This window comes from Haliotis rufescens, unplaced genomic scaffold (genome assembly GCF_023055435.1).
Source record: "Haliotis rufescens isolate VD_foot unplaced genomic scaffold, xgHalRufe1.0.p SCAF_15, whole genome shotgun sequence".
NCBI classification, from domain to species: Eukaryota; Metazoa; Mollusca; class Gastropoda; order Lepetellida; family Haliotidae; genus Haliotis; species Haliotis rufescens.
In genome coordinates, this window is record NW_025963835.1 from 31590181 (window position 1) to 31602890 (window position 12710).

At 41.5% G+C, this 12710-nt stretch overlaps 1 protein-coding gene across 1 annotated transcript in view; it reads right to left on the minus strand.

Moving 5' to 3' along the window:
- LOC124131932 overlaps positions 1-12301 on the minus strand; it is a 29295-nt gene extending 16994 nt beyond the window's left edge. The window contains exons 1-2 of the mRNA XM_048396472.1: positions 11875-12301; positions 10617-10707 (exon numbers count right to left, since the gene is read on the minus strand). Coding sequence (XP_048252429.1) covers positions 10617-10707; positions 11875-12183 — 400 coding nt within the window. The 5' untranslated portion in view covers positions 12184-12301. The remainder of the gene's footprint in view (positions 1-10616; positions 10708-11874) is intronic.
- Between the last annotated feature and the right edge of the window lie 409 nt (positions 12302-12710).

Below are 12710 nucleotides of genomic sequence, written 5' to 3' on the forward strand. Positions count from 1 at the left end.
GTTTACAGAGACAGGACCAGGATTTTGCCCTACAACTCCAGCATTATGAGAAGTGAGATGAGGATTGGAATAAAATTGGAGTTAGTGAAAGACTTTGCAGATCAGATATATGTTTGAACAAGACTACAGTTGATGGACAAATAAAAGTGTTCATAACATCCATGGAATAAACAACTTAAGTAGGCAGTGAATGATTGATTGATAATGTTGAATCGGTGACTTCAAAAACGTTTGCTGTAATGTAAAACCTATCGATGCTCTGTATGCACTAATATCATTCATATGCTAAAACAGGAAACATTATTATAGGTTTGATATTGATTTGTGTAAATCTAAGTTAATTTGTCGTTTCCAAGTATGAATCATATACCACATTATTATGTAGAGGGGAATGTCCAAGTAACTCTCCATTCCTTAAAAATAATGGAGCAGAGGCCCCGCAGGGGCCGAGGCCATTATTTTTTAAGGAATGGAGAGTTACGAGGATATTCCCCTACTTAAATTATATTTTATGTGACTTGGTATAACGCGTCTTTATACATTCCCTACACCCTAATACGGGAATGTGATCACATTACTTCAAAATTATTGCGAAAACGTATACATTTTAAAATAACAATCGGTTAGAAGCGGTCCCTCGTTAAGTGACTCACAACAACCAGCGTCACGCTGTAGGCCGTACCCGCTTAACATGTACACAACATGTAACGCGTGCACTTAAACAACAACTCTCCATTACTTGGGATAAACTATTATCATAAGGTGATACAATCAGGTGAGTAGTGGACAGATTATTACAAAGATTACATGAAGACTTGTTGACTAATAATATGAGTGTGACAAAGTGCTTTGTTTATTATTGCTGAATATATTGGGAGAATGTTTAATTTTAAGAAATATAGGTTTGAAGGCGTTGATGAGCTCTTTACTGTCCTCTGGCTGTAATCGTATCGTCCGTACCCGTGGATATATATTTGCTTTTCGCGCTGAATTCTGCCTTTTCCGGTCTGCTATTTAATGTTGAAATATCAGACGAAGAGGATCTCTTTATTACACAGAGTCGGACCTCTGTCCCCCAAAATGACAGTAGTAGTTCAGCCAACTGTGGGGTTTTGTCTGCTTGTGGAAGTACTAGTTTGGAGAGGCCGTATTTTGAATTGTTTTCGGACATAAGTGACACTGAACTCGTATCAACTTGTGAAAAGGCTGAACGAATTTGTGAACAACCAACTCTCGAGTTTACTGACATAAGTGATGATGAGCTGATAACCACGTGCGAAGCTGCTGCGACGGCTACGGACAGTGTACCTTCTGCCACGTCGTCCAGGTTTGGGGTGCCTAAATCGGATGAAGAAATCATGTCCTTTGGACATAAAAGGTACGTTATTCAGTACCGTAGTATATTGTAAGTATTAGGCGATGACGTCGTCGTAATAGAATGATTACAATACTCCATTAATATGAACGTTATGTTTATAGAATTGTGCGCAAATAGCAAACATGGAACGTTAAATCGTCAGCAAACACGTGGTGCATTTCGTTCATTTTTATCATTAATATGGCTTGTTAAAGAAATTAGGTTAATTTGTTAGAATGATGTACACATATATTCCACTTGTTCACATTTCAAATTGAAGCGGTATGGTAGCCCGAACATTATTGGTGTAGTATTTGATGCTCGTTTTGTTTCTACTACCGATCAGTGTTTTCAAAAACCTCCATTACGATAAATCCTTATACTCGCATTCCTCACTCCCCCCCACACACACCACCCCAACCTCCACCACCCACCCCCACCACACACACACACACACACACACACACACACACACACACACACACATCCCACGCTCCAACCCTTGACGCTCGCATACCAACATCCTATCATATCCAATCGTAGTTGATATGTATTGTGACGGACGAGACAAAAGCTAACGCTGCTTTCTTAATCCCGCAATAAGTGGGTGCAGCATGAGAATTTCTCCTCGCCTCACACCACCTAACGCTGCTTTCTTTATCCCGCAATAAGTGGGCGCAGCATGAGATTTCTCCTCGCCTCAAACCACCTCTCGCTACTTTCTTTATCCCGCAATAAGTGGGTGCAGCATGAGAATTTCTCCTCGCCTCACACCACCTAACGCTGCTTTCTTTATCCCGCAATAAGTGGGTAGTATGAGAATTTCTCCTCGCCTCACACCACCTAACGCTACTTTCTTTATCCCGCAATAAGTGGGCGCAGCATGAGAATTTCTCCTCGCCTCACACCACCTAACGCTACTTTCTTTATCCCGCAATAAGTGGGTGCAGCATGATAATTTCTCCTCACCTCACACCACGTACACTCACATATTGTATGTGATACATTACAACTCCAAACCCTTCTCAGTTCCCTCACTGTCCTGACATATACTTGTGTGTAGAATTGTTTAAGCATCATTATTTCTTTTGTATTTCAGATTTGCTGACAGTACCATGACGAAAATTAGATGGGCAGATAAAAGTTTTAAGGACTGGCAGACGCACAGGAACACATTAGCAGATGACAGAAACATAAGTCATATTTTCACAGAATTGGAAGATATGACCCGCGATGAACTGAACTACTCGGTCTCCCGTTTTATTTGTGAGGTAAAGAAGTTAGACGGCTCGGACTATCCTCCAGATACACTGTACAGTTTTGTCATCTGCATTCAGCTGTACTTGGATACGCTTGACAAGTGCTACAAACTACTAACTGATGACTCGTTTATCAGATTCGGAATACTGTGGATAATGTGATGAAAATCAATAGCAAAACCTGCAAACAGAAGAAACAAGCACAGATTATTACACCGGAAGAAGAAGATGTGTTATGGTCAAAAGGCTGTTAAGGAAGTAACAAACCTTCCCAGTTGCTAGACACAATGGTATATCTGATTGGTATCAACTTTGCACTACGTGGTGGACAGGAACATAGAAACTTGCGCAGGACCATTTTCACAAGTTCAGATCTGTGAAAGTCAACATGGACGTTATCTTATGTACACTGAACAAACTTCGAAAACAAACAGTGGTGGACTGAAACATCGCAGACTGGACAACAAACGTGTTGTTGCGTACGCAAATGTGGACAGCCCTGGTAGATGCATTGTCAATTTGTTTGCAAAGTATTGCTCACTGTGTCCATCTTCATCGAAAACCGATAGCTTTTACTTACGACCATTGGATAAGCCATTTAGAGAGGATCTGTGGTATTGTGATCAACCTTTGGGGAGACATAAGCTTGCGTGTGTTGTTTCAAGACTATGCAAAACAGCAGGTCTTACTGGATACCGTCCGAATCACTCACTGCGCGCCTCAGCAGCAAGCCGACTTTATGAGGCGGGAGTAGACGAACAATTAATATGTGAAGTGACTGGTCATAGATCCACGGCTGTGCGTAACTACAAGCGTACAACAGAATCTCAGAAGAAGGCTGTGAGCAGTGTCATTCAGGGTTCGACAGGGTTCGCATGGTGTAGTCGCTCTTGACAACGAGAAATTGAACATTACCATAAATGTGAATGTGCATTAAAATGTAATCAGGAGTATATGTGCCCAATTTAAAAAAACAACATTTTGGTAATTAAAGGTTGTTATTTTCCTAATCGTTTGTTCAGCTGCTTTGTCGTTTGAAAGATTTTGTATTCGAATCCCATTCTAATACTCCCAAGAGTAGTAGGATCGAGATACTGATGGCCTCAGCAACTCTCCATTCCTTAAAAATAATGGAGTGCTTAAACAATAGAGTGACGTCACAAATGTAATTTAATATGACATAAGTCATCGTTTTAGTATTTGTTTTCATGTTCCCCATGGGGACCCGGGGAAAATAAACAAGAATGTGTCCGTTTGCAATCTTCAAAGGTTTTGTCAACGCGCATGTTGACGGGGAATTGCCTCTTGGGGGAATCAAGGACAAAATCGACATCACTGTCCCGGAACGTTTTATTCACAACATATTAATAATAAACAAGAAATACACAATGAGCGGAATATCTGCCCTGACAACGCAAATACAGCGATGAGCGGCCCTTCCAGTTAAGGCATACATGAGGTGAGCGGAGCTCATGCTCAACCACAGGACGTTTCCTATGAGCGGCACATCCTGCTCGAGGTCTTCCCTACACCAGCATTCGGAATACCAAGCTGACTAACAGTGTAATGATAACACCTATATAGAAACGAACACCAATTGACAGACAAAGAGACAATGACGTTGCTCTGAACGGTTACTGTAGCATTAGAGTGAAGGTGTACATCCCCACCCACTCCGGAGCTACACCTACCAAGTGTTTGGACATGGATCTAAGTCCTGTCATGCCTCTGCTGTATGTAACCGCTGCGGTGACAAGCATGAAGCCACTGACTGAAGGAAGGATGTGAAGTGCGTTGGGGACCACATGGCCTCATCCAAATCCTGCCCTGTCTGGAAACGCGAATCACAAATAATGAAAGTCAAAGTCGAACACAATGTATTACCAACCGATTCTACCATGACGCAAAACAGAGGGTTGTTGGTACTACTGCAACCACCTCCGCCATTTCTTACACTGCTGCTGTCTCTCGTCCTCCTGTCACCACTGCCTCTATCGGCTGCCAGACTGATCTGACATGGGTCAAGTCTATTCAGCCACTGCCTACCGCTTCCTTACAAAACAGTTGTGACACCTTCGTCTGTGACGCATCCCAAACCAAAAACTGTCAAAAATGTTGAGTATTAGACTCCCAAACCAGTTACTGAGACAGAACCAGAACCAGAACCAGAACCAGTTAAACTTTTAAACAAGGAAAAAAGATTATTTAGAAAGAAGCAGCAAAAAGAACAGCTGCAAACACCAAAGGCCACCTCTCCTTTAGAGATCCCAGTACAGGTCCATAACTTCTTTGGTTCTCTGAACATGGAGGAAACAGCATCCACAAATACAACCGATAGGAGTACCACAGGGTCTTCCTCACGTTCGCGTGGCATTTCCCCAGTGGAAGCACCACCATGAATCCACAACACATTATACAATGGAATTGCAGAGGTCTTAAGAAGAATTTCAATGAAATACAACTTTTAATCCAATATTTTAAACCGTCAACTTTTTGTCTCCAAGAAACATAGCTAAAACACACAGATCTATTTGATATCCGTCAGTACAGTTCTTACCATTCGTTTTCCCCTCCTGGTGATAAAGCTACATGAGGTTCTTCTATCCTGGTGAAGCAGAGCATCATCCATAGCCATGTTCCACTCAACACTACTCTACAAGCTGTTGCTGTCCTTGTTACTTTGAACATAGTGTTTACCCTGTATCATCATGGGCGAATGGAACGGTCATAATCCCCTATGGTGGAGTAGTAACATAAATACTAAGGGAAAAGCCCTTGAAGATTTTATCTCAAACAATGATTAAAGCATCTTCAATGATGGTAAATAGAGAAAACTACACTCATTCTCGTTAGATACCATTTTTACGAAACGAGTGGACTTTCTATGGTATCTGACCGAGCGAAAGCTCACGAGTTTCGTAAAAATGGTATCTAACGAGAATGAGTGTGGTATTTTATTTATTACCCACGTTAAATATATATTTAAGTGTAAATATATAACAACTTTCGCTCGTTGACAGACCAAACTGAAACCGGTTGCAAAATCTGGTTGCGCATGAATATTGATATATGACTAAATATGGGCATTGTTGACATGTTTATGCATACGCATTAACAACATGCGCCTGCTTTCTGTTTGCAAACAAACTTTTGGAAGAAAGTCTTCAACTTATTGTAATTCAAGCGCCATGTTGTTAGTACGCAGGACACCGATAAGAAAATTTGAAATGTCACATTAGCGCCGCGCTTTGAATATCGGACCAACAGTCACACGCATCACACTGCCGGGGTCCCGTCTGTGCAATTAAAATGGTTCGGTTTCCTTGATCTATCAGCTGAATTTATATCATGTCCGTACCATTTTGGAAGAGGGAAATCAGACTGTTCGCAAAGACATTCATGTTAACTGTACCACCCTATATACTGAAGACGTGAAAATCAACAAACTCAAATCTGCTTGCATGTCAGTGACAGCTTCGAACGATCGAAGGGCAAGGTCGCCACCGGAATAAGGAAAGACAACCGCGATCCACTCACAGCGTTTTACGCTAGAGGTAGGGAATGTTACTGTTCACATTTGGGATGTTTGGGGCCACAAAATCAGAAGTCAAGCACACTTCCACGGAGTTTTCGAATGATTTGTATCGGAATTGTGAACTTTAAGTGATCTGGTCGTGCTGTCGTGTTCGTTTATTCATGAACCTTCCGAAACAGCGCCACAAAATACGCTTCAAAGGGGACACCGATGGCACAACCGGATCATCCCAAGTAAGTCTAGATATCTGTCCAGATAGTTTAAACAGACTTCATTTCACCACGCTTATCCTTTTACGTTAAATCAAATTGAAAGTTGCGAAAATGGTCGGGTGCGTCACGCTCAAGGGACGCGCTCGATCGGCAGTCGTCCATTGTAAATCGATTTATAGATCTAGCTCGATTATATGTCTGTAGGAGCTCTATGCATAACTTATATAGAATGCAAACCGAATTTGATGCGTGTGACTATCTTGTTTGGTTTAATAAAGTGTTTGTAAATATCTCTCGTTCTCATTAATTTCTTCAGTTCTGCCTTGTAATCGCAAAATGAATGACGTCTTGCGATTTTTTATGAATGAAAAAAGTAGTCCCGGTGTGAAAGAGGTCACGATTATCCACTCAAAACGAATAAAACAAGGTCAACCTTGTACGACAAACGTGTGACGTACGGAATTAGTATCTTACCACCTGTATCTTCACCACGTGGGTAATAATAATACATATCTCCATCCTGCCACTGGCATATACTCCTAGTTCACTAACAGATTCAAATATTATGTCCATGATGACCTGTGTGGAAATGACCATTTTCCAATAATACTTACCATTATTCCGTCTGACGAACCACCTTTAACAAGGTGTAACCTTCCGAAGGCCAACTGGTCTTTGTTCTAAACACTATGTACTGAAAAACTAACACCTGACAGTTTCAGGAATGTTCCTGATCCTATACAACTTTTTCTTTCAGATATATTAAATGGCATTGGAGACGAAAGCATTCCTTAATCCTCTGCACACTCTCATATACGTAAACCATGGTTCAATGATAATTTAAACAAGCTAGCAAAAGTAGGAAGAAAGCTGAGAAATGTTTCCGCCGATATCCCACTGTCCACAACTTGAATAACGTTAAAATCACGGGCGCCAAAGCGAGACGCACTTTTAAACAAGATAAACGTCAATCCTGGAGTAACCATGTATAAAAAATCAATTCCCGCACACCCATGTCCAAGGTGTGGAACATGAGTCAAAAGATTAAGGGCAAAGGATCCAAATCTGTAGTTCGCCATCTCAAAGATGGTATTACACTTTTAACTACTAATTCCGAAATTTCGAACAAATTTGATGACAGAAACTTTAATACTCAGTCAGAGGTTTCAAAAACAGCAGGAAAAGAAAAAACGTAAATTTTAACTCTGATAATGGTGAGAACTATAACGAAACATTTTCACTCCATGAATTATATACTGCCCTATGGCAATCTCATGACACTGCAGCAGGAGCCGACAACATCCACTTTCAGCTCCTGAAACACTTGCCCGATTCATGTTTGGAAACGTTACTTAGTATATTTGATGAAATATCGACAACAAGAAATGTTCCTCTTTTGTGACACAATGCTGTTATTATTCCTATTCCAAAGCCTGGACAGTATCATACAGATCCATCCAACTACCGTTCAATATCATGAGCTAGCTGTGTTTGTAAAACCATGGAACACATGGTCAACGATTGATAAGTCTGGTATCTGGAGACCAATAACCTCATGAGTGCCATCCAGTATGGTTTCCGAAAAAACAGAAGTACCATTGACCATTTGGTGCCTTTAGAATCGTTTATTAAAAATTCCATTGCCAACATACTGTAGCAATCTTTTTCGATCTAGAGAAGGCATATGATGCAACGTGGAAACATGGTATTTTAAAATATTTGCATGAATTTCGATTGAGTGGGGAGGGGATCAGACAACCCTCCTTCACTTGTACAGATTGTTTATACGCTCCAGACTAGACTATGGTTCCATTGTCTATGGTGGAGCCTGCAAACGCAATTTAGAAAAAAATGGACACTATATACTTTCAAGGCCTAAGACTCTGTCTTGGAGCTTTTAGGACCTATCCCATGGACAGTTTGTATGTGGAGGCTGATGAACCTTCACTCGAACAGTGCGGCTTTAAACTTTCACTGCAATACATTACTAAATTGCACTCAAATAAATCCAATCCACCATACAATTGTGATTTCCACCCTCAGTATCAAAACCTATTTCGAAATCTATCAAACCTGGTTCCACCACTTGGAATCAGAATGCAACCACACATCACCGCAGCTAAAATTGATCTAAATATGATATCACCTTACCGTCTTCTGTCTTCTCCTCCCTGGCAGACGGTGAAGCCAGAGGTTAACCTCACCCTTACCCAACTAAAAAATTCGAAACAAATCCTTTGGTTTTTCAACAAGCGTACAACCAACTGCGATTTAAATATAATTCTCACGGGTCCGTTTGTACAGACGGGTCCAAGGATGGTGGCAAAGTTGCAAGTGCCACCATCATTGGATCCAGAACTGTCTGCTCAAGAATCACAGATTCTAGTTCTATCTTTACTGCTGCGGCCAAATCTATCTTAACAGCTTTGATCTATATTAAACAACAAAACCAATCTAAAAATGTCATCATCTCCTCTGATTCATTGTTATGCATTCAGGCACTTAAAAGTGTCTCCTCAAATCATCCTATAATCCTAGACATTTTAGAACGTTTTAATGAATCTTTCCAATGGTCAATGTGACATCATCTTTTGCATACCGTAGCCATTGACACTAGGGTCCCAGGAAGTGTATCGTTAAGTAATTCAAATTATTTCATGACCCGAGCCTTATCATCATCTCAGCTAATAATTAGTAATCTAATATGATCTCCGTCGTTGTATTAGTTGTGGGCACTTCCTCTCCCTTGTCCGACAATTTAAACAGGTTTTGATGCTTAAATATGTTTATATCCTAAACTTGTTTTGGAACTGTTTAGAATGAAACGTTTGTCAGCTTAATGTTGGAGGAAATCCCGAAGTGATGCAGGTCTCAGACGTTTACCACTTCGGTGAAACCCACGAGCACGGGTATGGTGCTGACAAACCTAGAAACATAATCGGGCGAACCAGGATTCGAACCCAAAATCATGTTTCTGGAGTGCCCATGGGACGCAACTCCGACTGCCCCCCCCCCCCCCCCCACACACACACACACATGAAACACAAGACACGATAGTATGACCGTGCACAAGCAGACAAACTATATGTTGACATATAATGGGCAAAGTACAACGGTTTTCAGAAATCCATGCCTGTCGTGCGGCAGAGGCGACTAACGGGATCGGGTGGTAAGGCTCGCTGACATGGTTGATGTATGTCATCGTATTCCAACTGCGTAGATCGATGCTTATACTGTCAATCTCTGGGCTGTCTCGTCAAACAAACAAAACTACTACAAACTGTTAATGAGTCTACAACAAAAATGACCTTTAACGAGTCTGATGAATAGGAACTGGGTTATAAATAGAAATGACGTCTACAGCCGCTTTTATTGCATTTTTTTTATTTGCATTTATTATATATGTATCCATTCTCAGTCATCTGTGGTTCGTTTGAAAGCGTAAATAGCGGTAATCTAATCGTGGTTTGGGTAATAAATAACGGCGGATCTGTTCACTTATGATGTTTAATGTTTAAGACAATCAATATGTTAGATTAGGAACATTTTTCTAGATTGTATAAACAGACAGTGTAACAACGGGATACACTTGCGTACTTCAGCAGATTTGGTTTTCAAACAGGGTCAACCCCACCCTCTCTCTGGATCCGCCTATGCAAGACGTAGGCGTGTAGTGCGCAACCCGCTCTACACGTCTCTATTGTTTTGGTGCGCACAATACGCAGGGAGAGACTGTGCTCGTTTCTAAAGACTCTATCGGTCCCCAGGGAAGAGAAGATCTGAAATATTTATACCCTGACACTGATATTCTTCCCATGTGATTAGTGTATCAATTTTGGTAAGCCCGGAGGAACTGAAGCAATAATTCCAGTTTCCGTTCTTTCGCGGTTTGTTACAAACATACTTCCCTTAAAAGTTAAGGATAACCCGATTCTTTCAAGTACGAAAGTTAATCTGTATGTTTGTTTGTTTATTTGTTGCCTAACGCCGCACTCAGCAATATTCCAGCTAAATGGTGGAATAATCAAGTGTGGACCAGACAATCAGGTGTTTGACATCATGAGCATCGATGCATGTTACACGATTCATTAAATCAGTTCTAACCAGGACCCCAAACGGGGGTCCCCGAATCAGTGAAGAGCTATTGTAAACTGACGTCTCTTTGGACGCAGATGGTAAATTCTTTTTGTTATTGTCAGAATCCATCTCTGGGTAAATGGACACCAATGATGTCATTAAGAACCAAGTCCTACCTTCCAAACAGAGCGGCGCCTCAGTCACACGATGCACACTGCATCGCGTCCCTGGAGGACACGTGTGATCTACGCACGGACCCATCAGCTCCTTGGATTAAACAAAATATCAGTCGTAACAGTTATCTACATTCCCATGGTTAATATTATGTTTTAAAACGCCCACCGCATATATAAGCAAGAGTGGATACAGCTTTTTGGAAAAGGTGTTCTGCACTTAATATATAGAACAAATGTTTTTTGTTTGTTTGTTGCTTAACGCCGCCCTCAGCAATATTACTGCGATATGATTGCGGTCTGTTGATATTGAGTGATTGATATCATGAGCATCGATCCACATAATTTGGATACGATGACATTCCTCAACCAAGTCAGCGAGCGACAAGCACAGTCGCCTTTTACGGCAAGCATGGACTGCTGAAGACCTATTCTACCCCGGATCTTCACGTGTCATTAAACAAATGACAAGAGTGGGTGAGTTGGGTTTAACGCCACTTTTAACATTATTCCAGTTATGTCACGGCGTGTCAGCTTAATGTGGGAGGAAAGCCCAAAGTGATGTAGGTCTCAGATGTTACCACTTCGGTGAAACCCACGAGAACGGGTATGGTGCTGACAAACCTAGAAATGTGAGGGAGTGAGTATGGTTTTACGCCGCTTTTAGCAATATTCCAGCAATATCACGGCGGGGGACACCAGAAAGGAGCTTCACACATTTTACCCATGTCGGGAATCGAACCCGGGTCTTCGGCGTGACGAGCTTTAACCACTAGGCTACCCGACCGCCCCCTAGAAATTTAATCAGGGCGAGCCGGGATTCTAACCCACAATCATAGGTTTCCGGCGTTCCCAAGTGACGCAACTCTGCACAGCGAATCGCGGCCCCTTAGACGACTGGGCCATCCATGCCCCCACAAATAAATGTGTAAACAATATGCATCGTTAGCCAAAAACAACAGTTCTGTCATGGTTAGAGTTGTTGAATAATAACAAAAGCCAGAAAACCCTTTCCGTAAGCACAAGAAACTTCTGCGAAAATAACAGTGTCCATTGTACGGTTCCGGCTATATCTCAAGCATGTGTTCACGTATCACAATCCCGCCCTAAACACAGCAGTATGTGATTTGGCCTTGTGTTTGTCATACGTCATCGTGATCAGCATGTATTAAAATGGGGGTATACACTCCCGCTGTCCATCTCTGGTTCCGCGTACACATACATATAGACAACATAAAATATGACACATATGCATACATACCTTCGGCCAGAGAGAAATATCACTGTGTTTCCATTGTGGTTTCGCCACGAGGTCGGTTGGTTCTGTTGAACTGTCTTTCTTGTGGAGGTGGCAAATGTGAAGTGCAGTTTCGAATCCGAATGAGAAACAATCAAGATGTGCAAAGCATTCAACGGCACACTCATGTGCAGAGGGCACTCTCCTCTTAATGATGCCAAATAAGTTGTTTTCCAAATAACTGTTATCTGCTATGATACCTGCTTCATTGAAGCAAAGTAGTTGAACTGGACAAATACAAGTTACTATAAAATATAATATCATCGGCACCATCTTCAAGGATTTCAGTTGATTGTCACATGTACTAGTCACACGGCTTCCTTTGTACTGCTATAGTTCCATGCGTCGCATCTGTACATATTCTGTATGACAGACGGTTTATATAGCCTTCCAAAGCATCGATTTTTGGGATGGGTCAGTCTTCCGCGACAACATCGATCCTCTGCATTTATACATTTGAACAATTTACCTGAAACCTAAAAGGCTTTATAATTTTCTGCTCTGTAGACTCGATACTACGTAAGCGAAGTAGGGCCACGGTGAATTTTCTTTTGTCTAAGTATCTCCTACGTAGCATGTATTTCAGTGCAACCTCAAAGCGATAATACGCGAAATGTGAAGAATTTCTTACAGCTAGTATGAAGAATGAAATGTTTGTGACCTTATATAAGAATGTGTACAACTGTGACGAGTGTGAGTTAGTGAGTGAGTTGTTATTAACTCCACTTTGAACAGTGTACCAGTTATATGACGGTCTGTCAGCTTGTGAGGAAAGCCGGAAGTGATGCAGGTCGTAGACG